At 46.9% G+C, this 13,529-nt stretch overlaps 1 protein-coding gene across 3 annotated transcripts in view; it reads right to left on the bottom strand.

Annotated features, from left to right (window-relative positions):
* The window catches only part of cerkl (ceramide kinase-like), a 36,771-nt gene that overhangs the window by 21,614 nt on the left and 1,628 nt on the right, over positions 1-13,529 (bottom strand). For 2 of the 3 annotated variants that reach the window (XM_056580554.1, XM_056580553.1), the window contains exons 3-6: positions 12,013-12,246; positions 9,098-9,226; positions 5,534-5,597; positions 1,045-1,187 (exon numbers count right to left, since the gene is read on the bottom strand). In XM_056580554.1, the coding sequence (XP_056436529.1) occupies positions 1,045-1,187; positions 5,534-5,597; positions 9,098-9,226; positions 12,013-12,246 (570 nt within the window). The remainder of the gene's footprint in view (positions 1-1,044; positions 1,188-5,533; positions 5,598-9,097; positions 9,227-12,012; positions 12,247-13,529) is intronic. The other variant, XM_056580555.1, reaches the window with a different exon arrangement.

Genomic DNA, 13,529 nt, shown 5'->3' with positions numbered 1-13,529 from the left:
TAGTGTTTGAATATGGTCGATAGGGTTTAAATGTGGTCGATAGGGTTTAAATGTGGTCGAGAGGGGTTTACATGTTTAAATGTGGTTGATAGGGTTTACATGTTTAAATGTGGTCGATAGTGTTTAAATATGGTCGCTAGTGTTTACTTGTGGTCGATAGTGTTTAAATGTGGTTGAAAGTGTTTAAATGTGGTCGATAGGGTTTACATGTTTAAATGTGGTCGATAGTGTTTAATTGTGGTCGATAGTGTTTAAATGTGGTCGATAGGGTTTAAATGTGGTCGATAGGGTTTACATGTTTAAATGTGGTCGATAGTGTTTATATATGGTCGATAGGGTTTACATGTGGTCGATAGGGTTTACATGTGGTCCATAGTGTTTAAATGTGGTCCCTGGTGTTTAAATGTGGGCGATAGTGTTTAAATGTGGGGGATAGTGTTTAAATGTGGTCGATAGGGTTTACGTGTGGTCCATAGTGTTTAAATGTGGGTGATATGTGAAATGTGGGTGACCACATGTAAACACGATGGTGTTTACATGTGGTCGATATTGTTTAAATGTGATCGATAGTGTTTAAATATGGTCGATAGTGTTTAAATGTTCTTTTCCCTCACTCTCCACCTCATCCCTAACTCTCCACCTCAAGCTGGTGTGTAGTGAGCGTTCTGGCACCGATTGGCTGCCGTGCATCACCCAAGTGGGTGCTACATATTGGTGGTGGTTAGTGAGGTCCCCCCTTCACTTTAGGCGTCTTTGAGGGTTATTAATTATTATTATTCATGTTTAACCTCTGTTTTCCTTTTATTCCTAGTCTGTTTTACATAGTTTTGAATGATGACTATATGCTCTGTAAGGTGACCTTTGGTGTCTTGAAAGGCGCCTCTAAATTAAATGTATTATTATAAAAAAAAGTATATAGACAGAGTCAACATTCTACATGACAGTTAATATTCAATAGACACAGTCAACATTCTATAGGCAGTCAGTGTCAACATCTACCTTCCTATTAGCAATAGCAGTCTGGCAATGTGTCAATGAGCTCACCAGCAGGGATGATTCCCAGGGGAAGAGTAGCCTGGACTGGGTTGAGATCACAGTCTGGGTCCCTCTGGGACTCTAGCTGTGCTCTCAGAACCAGGGCATGGGCCAGCTCTGCTACAGTACCATCACCCCCTACACACACCACACTACATGTCCGCGCACACACACACACACACACACACACACACACACACACACATACAGTGTTAAAAAGTGGGTGACTGGTTAGGGTGTGGTAGGTTTTAGGAATATAGAAACAATATAATTCCACAAATCCTAGTCCTACATAGACTGTATCTAGAGTATTCTGGTTTGAAGCCCTACATTCAGTATAAGATAGTACTGCTGTTAAGGTTGTGGGTGCAGGCAGGTAGGACCCAGATGCAGACGGTTAGGGAAAAACGGCACTTTATTTCTGCCAAAAGGCTAAGGCAAGGAGCAAGGGAACACAGGTAACCACAGAGAACACGCAGGACCAACAAACCACAATGACAGCACAAGGAACAAAGGAAAGACAAGGGCTTAAGTAACAAACACAAGACACGCAACGAGGAACAGCTGAGACACATTAGGGGAGGGAGCAGTAATCAACACAGGAGGGAAACACACCAAAACACGACACAGACCATGACAGTACCATTAGGGGTCGACTCCCAGGCGACCCACGACAATCAAAATAAATAAATAAATGGACTGGGGCAGAGCGGAGGGGTGTCAGGCGGGCGGCCAGAAAGTTGCCCCAGGGCATGGCAGGGAGTCTCAGGCGGACGGCCTGGGGGGCAAGCAGAGGCAGAGTGAAGGCGGAACCCTTCAGGAGGCCGGCGGCAAGGACGATGAGGGCTCAGTCCCTCAGGAGGCCTGCAGCGGCAAGGAAACCTCTCTGAAGGCTGGCAGCGGCGAAGGCGGAACCCTTCAGGAGGCCGGCGAAGGCGAGGTGGGGGGCGGGTCCCCTCAGGAGGAAGGCGAGGTAGAGGGCATGTCCCCTCTGGAGGAAAGCGAGGTAGAGGGCGGGTCCCCTCTGGAGGAAGGCCAGGTAGAGGGCGTGTCCCCTCTGGAGGAAGGCGAGGTAGAGGGCGGGTCCCCTCTGGAGGAAGGCCAGGTAGAGGGCGGGACGCCTCCGGAGGAAGGCCAGGTAGAGGGCGGGTCCCCTCTGGAGGAAGGCCAGGTAGAGGGCGGCTCCCCTCTGGAGGAAGGCCAGGTAGAGGGCGGATCCCCGCTGGAGGAAGGCCAGGTAGAGGGCTGACCCCCTCTGGAAGGTGGGACCCCTCAGAAAGGCAAGGTAGAGGGCGTGTCCCCTCTGGAGAAGAGGGCGTGCCCCTTCCAAAAGGTTTGGAAGGTGGGACCCCTCTGGAAGGCCTTGAAGAGGGACCCCCCTTGGGAAGGAGTGGAGGGAGGACTCCCACAGGCAGGAGCGGAGGGCGTGCCTCCCCTGGACGGTCTGGAGGGCGGGCCCCCACCGGCAGGAGCAAAGGGCGGACCTCCTCAGGCAGGTCTGGAGGGCGGGCCTCCTCCGGCAGGAGCAGAGGGCGGACCTCCTCAGACAGGCAAAGAGGCCGGTCCCCCTCTGGAAGGTGAGGAGTGGGCTCAGGAACCAGACAGGGCTCGGGGACCTGAGTCAGTGCGGAAGCTGGAGTGCCAGGAGGAACCGGGTGGTACCCCAAACTCACCACCCCCACTCTGATTGTCCGTAAGGGAGGAGGCTGGTAGCTGGGGACCGGGGGCAGAGGCTGGTAGCTGGGGACCGGGGGCAGAGGCTGGTAGCTGGGGACCGGGGGCAGAGGCTGGTAGCTGGGGACCGGGGGCAGAGGCTGGTAGCTGGGGACCGGGCGCAGAGGCTGGTAGCTGGGGACCGGGGGCAGAGGCTGGTAGCGGGGGACCGGGGGCAGAGGCTTGTAGCTGGGGACCGGGGGCTGAGGCTGGTAGCTGGGGACCGGGGGCAGAGGCTGAGAGCAGGAGCGTAGAGGCTTAGGCCGGTCACCAAAGTCCGGTGGCAGTGGCATGTAGCTCTCCGGGCCAAAAGGTTGTGGGGTTGAGGCAGCTCGACTGCCCACTCGTGGTAAGACGTCCTCCAACTCGGGCCTTGACGCAAAAGCCTGCACGTACGCCCAAACACAGCCTCCCTGCTCCTTCCTGCTGGGAATGTTCTCCCAGCCATCCATAGCTATGATTATCGACACTAACAAATCCTCCAACTCACGGAAAAATAGAGCATCCGCTGGGTCCAAGTTTGGTGCTGTCATTCTGTTAAGGTTGTGGGTGCAGGCAGGCAGGCAGGTAGGACCCAGATGCAGACGGGTAGGGAAAAACTGCACTTTATTTCTGCCAAAAGGCTAAGGCAAGGAGCAAGGAGCAAGGGAACACAGGTAACCACAGAGAACACACAGGACCAACAAACCACAATGACAGCACGAGGAACAAAGGAAAGACAAGGGCTTAAGTAACAAACACAAGACACGCAACGAGGAACAGCTGAGACACATTAGGGGAGGGAGGGAGCAGTAATCAACACAGGAGGGAAACACACCAAAACACGACACAGACCATGACAACTGCTCAATCATCAGCACATAAGGCTGAACACCCAGGACTTCACCAAGACTATCTGAACCACGTCAGACAGCAACTGTAGCTTATTAGCTGATGAAGATTCTACCCAAATCTCTACCTCTTCTTCACACTTCAACAACAGTGCTGACAGAGGAGATGGAAATTATTGAAAACGTTGTGGTCATCGAGGGTGTTTGAATTTTTCTAAGGGGTATTGCATCATTCGCCATAGCCATGTTAACGATAGCTCTCTGTGTGTTCCTCTGAGAATATCGGGCCCCTTCCTCCTGGACTTCCTCGACCTGTGATCCTATGTAGACCAGGCAGTTTAGCATGTGTTTAGTCAAACAAGGCATCCCAGCGGACAAGGCATTGGTTCAAACATGGAAGGCCGTGAATGGGAACCAAGAAGTTCCTATGTGCAAATAGGCTACAGTGTACTGATGTTACTGGAGGCAGTGGAACAATTTTGCTTGTGCTCTTGTCATGGTGTCTTAAATACTGTTGCAACACTATATCTGCTGAGGATTCGCTAAACTCTCTGTCCAGCCTCTAAATGTCAACCTCTGGTTTATAACTACCACGGTAATCTTATGTTGCTCGAACCTGATATGATCAATTTGGTCCTTGTCTTCTTCATCCACCTCCTCCCCCAGGTCCAGATCTTCCTCTCTCTCCCTGCCCCCTCCATAGGCTCTCTCTCTCATCCCCACCCTCCCTCTTCCTCCAACGTTGCCTTCAATTTCTTAGTTATCATTTCTACACCATCAAGTTACCACCAACAGGTTGCTGGATACATTTAGATGGTTTAACCATTATTGAGCTCAACCATCTACAAGTACGATATACAATTTGTCCACATGTAAATTGTGTTTGGACAAATCTATAAGTGGTTGTAGTACAAATGGACCATAACATAAATTATAAATTATTACCTTTTTGGCGTACATAACTATAAGGAGAAAATTATTTCATGTTCTTGGTGCTATGAGCACTTATTCTTTTTTCCAAGATGAAAGTTGATCTTCCTCCAAACAGCTCTTGGACGACAGAGTCACAGCAGGACCACAAGGAGATCTGCATTAAGCTTCAACAGAAGGGCATCGACTCGTTGTTGTCTCCTTGTTTATCTGGCAACTTTGATAGAGAATCACAATTGCATCAAGATGTCGTTTACCACGACAGACGAGGCAAAAGAAACCCTGACATCTTGGGTGCTTTATGTATGGGAGAAGACCCTGGGCAGAGGGCTCCTGGGAGGAGATGGAACTGCATTGAGAACTTTAACCAGCCAGTGTTTGCAATGTAACGGTTAATGAATGCAACCCTCTGCTTACTACTATTATTAGTAGATTTAACCGCTTTGAGGATGAGTTGCTGCCCCCAGCAGCTCTAGCAGGGGGCCCAAAACCTTCCCCAAAATATACAGATATACTTTTTTATTTGTATGGCTAGCAACAATAACAGACACTGGTAAAAGGAGAAGGAGCACCCGTGAAACGATAAGGGGTATGGTTACATGCCTGGTGAGTCGAGTTATAGAACTCTACACACACACTCCCCTATCAACACCATAGAGCCGTTTATGTCGGGCCGTTCAACTAATGTCATTCTGTGTCTCATAGAGAAGTTCAGTGTTAAGCAGTATACTGTGTTTAGTGTTTTACAAAAGCTGTGAGACTGAGAATGTGCTTCTAGTCTTGCAGATCTGGACTGAGGTTCTGCACCTTGACTGAAGTCTCACAATCTGTTTTCATTTTTTATCTATTTTATTTTAGTGTGTAAGCAATCGTAAAAATACAAAACCAGACTAGCTCATCTGCTGTAAGATTATCTCTTATTGCTCTCTGCCTCCAATACACCTGCACCCTCCCACTCACCCTACGGACAGACTTGTAGCAGACAGACAGGCAGACAGACAGATGAATGATGAGGAGTAGCCTACCCGTCGTATTGTGTGAGACTGCATTCCTTCACTACCATCAGAATGTGTCCTTTCCTTTCAGTAACTACAGAGAGAGAGACAGGTTAGTAGTCAGTTTCACACCTCAACACTCGGCTGCTAGGGAGCTGGGCTGAGGAAGCTAGAGCTAAGGTGCTAGGGTTAGTAGGCTAATGTGAGAGGCTAGAGTTAGGTAGCCAGAGTTAGGGAGCTATAGGGCGAGGGAACTAGGATCAAGTAGCTACGGTTAGGAAACTAGGGTTAGGGTGCTAAGCTTAGGAGCCTAGGGTAGGGGAGCTAGAGTTAAGAGGCTAGAGTTCAGAAGCCAGAGTTATTGAGCTATTGGGTAAGAGAACTATTGTTAGGAAACTATGGATAGTGAGCTGAGGTTAGGAAGCTTGTGTTAGGAAACTAGGGTTAGGGAGCTAGGCTTAGGAAGCTAGGGTTAGGAAGCGAGTGTTAGGAAACTAGTTTTGGGGAGCTAGGGTTAGGAAACTAGGGTTAGTAAGCTAGTGTTAGGAAACTAGGGTTAGGGAGCTAGGTTTAGGAAGCTAGTGTTAAGAAACTAGGGTTAGGAAGCTAGTGTTAGGAAACTAGGGTTAGTAAACCAGCTAAACCAGCTACAATGAATTGATTAAGATTTGATTCCATACTGGGTATTAGGCTTGTACTGGTCTCAAACACAACGTATTAGGGGCCGTATTCACAAAGAATCGTAGGGCTAAAAGTAGGTCATAAGTGGTGGATTTAGGAGTAACTCCTAAAAAGAATTGGCGTGTCAGTCTTAAATGTAGGGCTCATATTTTATTTTGCTATGAGCAATTCATAAGGTATTTAGGCCTAAAAGTAGTACCTAAATGTAGGAGAGCTTAAAAGTCCTTGAAAGGACTCCTTAGACCTATTCACAAAGAATCTGAAAATGGCTGCAGCGAGACGGAATGCTTTGGAGACACTGGAGGACTCTGAATTGATAAAGAGATATAATAATAATAATACCGTATTTTCGCATCAGTAGTCATATTAGTCGCATCAGTCAAAAAATGCTCCATGACGAGGAAAAAAACATATATACGTTGCATCGGTGTATAAGTCGCATTTATTTTTAAACATTTAAACAACAACGTTTAGTCTGGAGAGACTGAATAAAATTGCAATAGCAATATAGGTGTGTCGGTCCCACTCGTAGTTGAGAGTATACCGAATTCGAGGACACCGGGATTCCACCGGACGCGTATGCGCCGCGGTCCTAAACCTGAGGGCACGATCGGGAGGTGGAAGTTGCGCTTTAGATGCCTTCACAAGTCCAGCGGAGGACTCCAGTTTCGCCGCCAAGTCATGCGCTGTGATATGTGTGGACAGCTATGTTGCACAACATTGGCAGCTAGGCTGGGGTAGCTTTGGTTGAACCGGAGGACATTGAGGACGATGACGACGAGAATATAATTTATTCAGTGGTTGCAGTAGGCTTGCAGCGTTCAGTTGTAGGCCTAATGAATGACAGGTGCCATTCTTGCGGCCGAAGATTATGTACGCACAATTTTGGTATATAAGTCGCTTCGAAATATAAGTCGCAGGGCAAGCCAAACTACAAAAAAAACGCGACTTATAGTCCGGAAAATACGGTAACTTGGATTTTTCCCTTCAAGATAGTCAAGGTCGCTTAAATATAGGCAAAATCATGAGGTATCAAACTTGTGGTTGAATTAGTGCGGGATACAATAACGTCCACAACAAACAGGAATAACCCAATCAGTTCGGAGATAACATGTTTGGCAACACTTCGATATTTAGCAACAGGGAAAATGCAACTTTGCAATGCCGACGCTTTAGGAATATCGCTTTAGGAATTTATGGCCGTGCCATAAATCAAACCATCAACACACTCTCTAGACCACATTTCATTCAACAGTTTATCCGGTTGCCTTTGGACAATCAGCAACTATACAGGATCAAAGCAAACTTCATGGCATCGCAGGTATGCCCGGTGTGGTCGGTGCTATTGATGGGACGTACATCAAAATCTTTGCGCCGTGAACAGATCAGGACGTTTTGGTCAATCGAAAGAAAGTCCACTCCATCAACACACAGATTGTTTTTGATTACAATTTTACCATTCTTGATGTTGTTGCAATGTGGCCTGGATCTACCATAATTTGCTTATTTTAATGGAGAGCGGTTTGAGGCAGCTTTTTGAGAGGCACCAAGTACCAGCTGGGTGCCACTTGCTGGGTGACAGTGGCTATCCCTGCAAGACGTGGCTCTTGACACACTATCTCAATCTACAACCGGGAGCACAGTTAAATTATAATATGTACGTAAGTGATTATGCAAGTTACACTTAGGCCTATGCGTAAAAAACAAATTGAATCTGTGTTTGGTTTGGAAAAAAAAAACTGAAAGGGACTCTGTTAATTGGTTTTTCGGAGCACTGAAATATAAATATAAGATATAAATTCCCAAACATAATCCCCCTCCTCACCAGCACAAACTGGGCCAGCAGTGGCAATTGGTCCTGGGACCAGTTGGGCTTTCGCTTGCGTTTCACATCTTCTTTGTCTCCGCTTTCATTCATCATGATAGGAGGCCTTGAAAGGCGGTATGGGCTGATATTTAAAGTGTTTAAGTACTGGAAATATGCTCATTGGATAATAGTTAAGAGTCTAGATTCAGCCTATTCCATTAGAGTCTAGATTCAGACCCTGCTCGAGCAACTGTTACTGCTTCTTATATCCTAAGTGTGTGTGTGTGTGTGTGTGTGTGTGTGTGTGTGTGTGTGTGTGTGTGTGTGTGTGGTGTGTGTGGTGTGTGTGGTGTGTGTGTGTGTGTGTGTGTGTGTGTTTGGGAGGGGGTGGGGGTGGGGGTGGGGGTGTGAGTGTCCTAGAAACACTAAGTGGGGCAATAAGCATCAAACCATCTGGTCATTACCCCTCCCCCACAAAACACACGGGGAGGAGGAGTGGAGGGAAGAGGAAAGGAGGAGAGCGAAATAGAGGAGGTGATATGGGAGGAAAGAAGGAGGAGATTAAATTAAGGAAGGAGAGAGTTTAGGAGAGAGGAAAGGAGGTGGGAGGTTAGAAGTGGAGATGAAATGAGGGAAGGAGAGAAGTGAGTGATTAGGAGAGAGGAAAGGAGGTGGGAGGTTAGAAGAAGCGATTAAATATGGGAAGGAGAGAAGTGAGAGGTTAGGAGAGAGGACAGGAGGGGTTCTCTGTAGATTAGGAGAGAGGAGAGGAGAGGAAATGAGGGAAGGAAAGAGGTGGGAGGTTAGGAGAAAGGAGAGGAGGTGGGAGGTTGGGAAGGAGGAGAAAGGAAAAGTGAGGAGAGAGAGCACCTCCCACAGTTGTAACAGATGGACTCCGATCAAGTTACATAGTGATCGCCATTAACTCTGAACTTTACCCCCTTCTGCACACACACACGCACGCACACACGCGCACACACACGCATGCACGCACACACACACACACACACTCATGATATGGATAAATGTAGAGTCAGGCAGAGAGACAGACAGAGAGAGGACAGACAGCCAGACAGACGTTCAGAGAGGGGAACAGACAGACGTACTGGTGATGTCTGTGTGTATGTCTGCCATCCTGAAGAGGGGAGCGATGTGTTCTCTGTAGATGAGGACTGACTGCTTCTTATGGCTTCCTGGGTTAATGAACACCTTCAGCTGTTTGGGCCTGGGGAGCACTACAAACACAAACACATGTTATACACACACACACACAAGTTATACAAATTTAAAAACACACACACACACACAAATTATACAGATATATTTGTGTGCACTGTGCACACATTTTGGGCATGTTCGCAGATTATGAAACACAGGTGTGTGAATGTGTTTTGCACCAACTGCGCTGCAATGATTGTAGCAAAAGTGTCAAGTGCATGCCGCATGACTCTCTGAAGTTGTGATGCACAGGATAGGATTTCTGCACCAGTAACACAGACTTGTGAACTCGTAGACCCTATTTTGTGTTTACAATGGTAGAAAAATATGTAGGACTTCAAATGTACTGCTACACATTTGTGACTTTAGAGTACGCACACAAAATCTGCAGTTACAGGTGCTAAAGACTTTTGCTACAATAATACCTTGATACAAATGACACACACACACACACACACACACACACACACACACACACACACACACACACACACACACACACACATACACACAAACACACACACACACACACACACACACACACACACACACACACACACACACACACACACACACACATTAAAGGGTTAGTTCAGGATTTGGGTATTAATCTTTTGTGAACCTTCACGGGGTTAGACAGGGCCATATCTATGAGTCGAGGAGGGCCAAAGCTAAATGGACCAGGGCACGTACTGGAGGGATCAGTGAACTGATCCACAAAGAGTGGTCTCCCTTCTCTTGTCTAAACCTGGTTGGATCACAGAAGGAGAAAAAGACAGAATCTTGCATTGCTTTGTGAGACTGTTCTAAAGTTCAATAAAAAAGTTCCTACTGTCCGTTTAGCCTATGTTTTTATATTATTAAATTAATTGATATATGGACATTATGCAACTTAATAATACTACATTAGTATGTCCTTGTATGCTATCTTAATGACTGGAATGTGAGTGGCACACAGCTGAGAGCAGAACCCTGCCAGACTGAAAGGCTTGGAGGCATTTCAGGGTGGTGTCAAGAACACAGATCTGTAAAAAGAGCTGGCGTCCTAACTTCAACGACCACCTCCAAAGACATTCTTGCAAGTCTGCAGGTCTCTCCAGTCCATTCTCGGTGTTGAAGAACAGCAATAGAGAGACAGCATGCTCAGGTGTCATATAAAGTCCAGCCTGGTGCTGTGATGGTTGCTTTCCATGGTAACTAATCCTGTTGTTGTTGGGGATGGGTATAACGTTTCATCAGCAATCACTGATTTACCCTTCAGCAGACCAACAGGTAGATAGACAGAAAGGTAGACAAACAGGTAGAAAGAATACATCCTCAGGCAGACAGACAAATAGGCAGAGAGACAGACAGAGGGACAGACAGACTTGTAGACATGCATAAGTGAGTACTAGAAGGAGAGGGGACAGCTGTTGGAGGATGACCTGTATAGGAGGACCGGGAGACACTCTGAGATACACCAGAGTGACTCACTGTCCTCTGATACTGTTATTGATGAGGATGATGAGGATGATGAGGACGACTGACTAACGGTCCTTTGATACTGTTATTAATGATGATGATGATGATGATGATGATGATGAGGAGGAGGAGGATGATGATGATGTGGGTGGGTAAATGTTTCACAGAGCAGGGAGATTCTGGTCACTAAGGATACACAGAAGGACTCAAGGAAAACAAGTTAATATGTAACCCCACAAACCAGTGCACAGGCACAGACACACACGCGCACACACACAAAGTTTTCTTTATTTGGTTGGTTTTTTGAGGAGAGGAGCTATAGAGGAGAGGTGAGATCAGGGTTTGAGTTAGGTGGGAGCAAGTGGGAGCTGAGCTCCCATAGAGGGAGGTCTGGCTCCCATGAAAGAAGCAAACTCAATTATCTGTGGGGGTCTCTGCAAATACAGCAGCATTATATTTTAATTGCAATAAAGCTATTTTCCCTTACACGAACAGAGTTATATTGATGATAAGTAAGGGATAATGTATTGAACGCCGGTCATTATCGGGAAATAAGCCCAGACAGGGCGAACCGGCCACCGACGCGAAGGGCAGGTGACTTGCTTCGACCTGAAGGGGCTTATTTTCGGTTAACGGTTAATTGCCAAAACGATAAAATTACTTCACACGGTGTGTATTTTTACAATTTATTTGTTACCATTCGTAGTGTTGATCAGCAGAGAAATAGTTTGCCGAAGACGTTGACGTCGCATAGCAACCGAATACACTGGGGTTGATAAGTTCACTTTCCTTGACAGTGGTCATTATATGCTTAGCAACGGTCAATTATCGAAAAATACTTGACCGCCGGAAGTCGGGAAGGCCCAAGTGAACGGAGCATTCTACAGCATTGAGAAGAGCCGTGTAACAATAGCCTATATTTAATTGCGCATCTATAATTATTTTTTTTGTTTTAAGACCCCCACAGAGATGGAATCATAACTTGAACCCTGGGTGAGATGATGGTGTTGAGGAGAGCATGAGGAGGTACGCTAGCATATAGCTTAGCAAGAAGAGGTGTTAGGTAACATCAATGTGACCAGCAAACTTCTCCAATCAATCTGTAAGCACTTCATTACAACTACACACTTTACAGAACAATTCAACTCAACCCCTAGCACAACAACTACACATTGACCTTTTACACACTTGAGTGACTTCATTGTGTGTGTGTTTGTGTGTGTGTGTGTGTGTGTGTGTGTGTGTGTGTGTGTGTGTGTGTGTGTGTGTGTGTGTGTGTGTGTGTGTGTGTGTGTGTGTGTGTGTGTGTATGTGTGTTTATGTGCGTGCATGCGTGTGTTACCTGTCAGCAGCTGGGTCAGCTGGGTTACCCAGGTGTGACAGAGGCTGAGGGAGGTGTTGAGGAGGTGGGTCCTGACCTCCTGCAGGGTGTTTCCTGTCCTGTGGCTGCAGAACAGACAGAGGCCCAGCACAGCGCCCCCAGTCTGCTGGCCCGCAGCACGACGCCTCTTCACCTTTACCGCAAACACATCCCTCAACCACACCCTGTGTGACCCCCGCTCAGACCCCTGTTCCCCTGTTACAACACACAGAAGAGGAATATTCACAAGAACACTGAAATATATCACTAATAAGAATAGTAATAATATATATTATAGAACAATTATATTAAAGGAGACATATTATGTTTTTTTCCAAACAAGTAAACATAGTATATGAGTTCCAGAAAACATGTTTTTGAAGCTGTTTGCTGGAAAAAGCTTTTAGGGAAAAAAATCTCGCCTACCACTATTCCCCTCTGTTTCAGTCCCTTCAGAATGCGCTGTTTCTGGTGTCTGTAGCTTTAATGCAGTAGCTGCTGCCCATTGACAAATGAGCTGTCAGAGTGAACCACAGCATGGAGGAGAAGTGATTGTTGCCGTGTGCGGATTCCTCAAGCTCTATATCTATATAATATAATATAATAATAATATTATATAATATGTAGGTGCTTATATAATATTATATCTAATATCACGGCCAAAAGCTATGTGCACCTCGGATGATTTTATGAATCATAAAGACTGCGTCTGACGTCTCTGGTACTTCCACAACAAGTAAAGACTCGTAGTGGGCCATGGTTGAGAAGAATTGGGGGAAAGAAACTTTGGCCTTGACTTGAAGTCCATATTGAACAGCGAAATGTAGGAGAAAGGGATTGTATTCCGGGAGCTGAACTGCCGGACTGCCACCAAGCTTCCCCCGCCAGAGCTGCCGCCGAAACTACATTGGCAGTCCGGCAGCTCTGGCGGGTGTACTCTTTGGCGGCAGTCCGGCGGGGGGAGCTCGGCAGCAGTCCGGCAGCTCAGCTCCATGAGAACAATCCATTTCTCCTCCATGTCTCCTACTCCGGACTGCCGCCGAATCTTCGGCGGCAGTCCGCCAGCTCCGGCGGGGGGAGCTCGGCGGTAGTTCCCCCCGCTGGAGCTACTCGTCCGCTGGTCCACAAAATCTTAGCTATGCTCTGATTGGAGGGGGGTGGGGAAGTGGGATGTAATATTAAAATGTGCCCCCTTCTTACGTAGGAGGGGGCGCCAAAACTGACTCGCTCGTTTGGTAACTGTAGGCTTGGTACTTTCAGAAATGCATATCTCACTCAAAAAATAAGAATTCTTAAAAGTTTGTATGCGTGTGGGAGCACCAGAGACCCAAAACAACAAAATCCCTGGAAAAGTGTTGTTTTCATAATATGTCCCCTTTAATATTAACACGTCCCTCAACCTCGCCCTGCTCACCTGAGACATACAGACAGAGGAACAGACAGACAGACAGAGAGACACACAGACAGAGAGAAACACAGAAAGGCAGACAACGTTACTG

This window comes from Gadus chalcogrammus, chromosome 20, assembly GCF_026213295.1.
Source record: "Gadus chalcogrammus isolate NIFS_2021 chromosome 20, NIFS_Gcha_1.0, whole genome shotgun sequence".
NCBI classification, from domain to species: Eukaryota; Metazoa; Chordata; class Actinopteri; order Gadiformes; family Gadidae; genus Gadus; species Gadus chalcogrammus.
The sequence above is the reverse complement of the archived record's forward strand: the minus strand, read 5'-3'. Positions and strand labels throughout refer to the sequence as shown.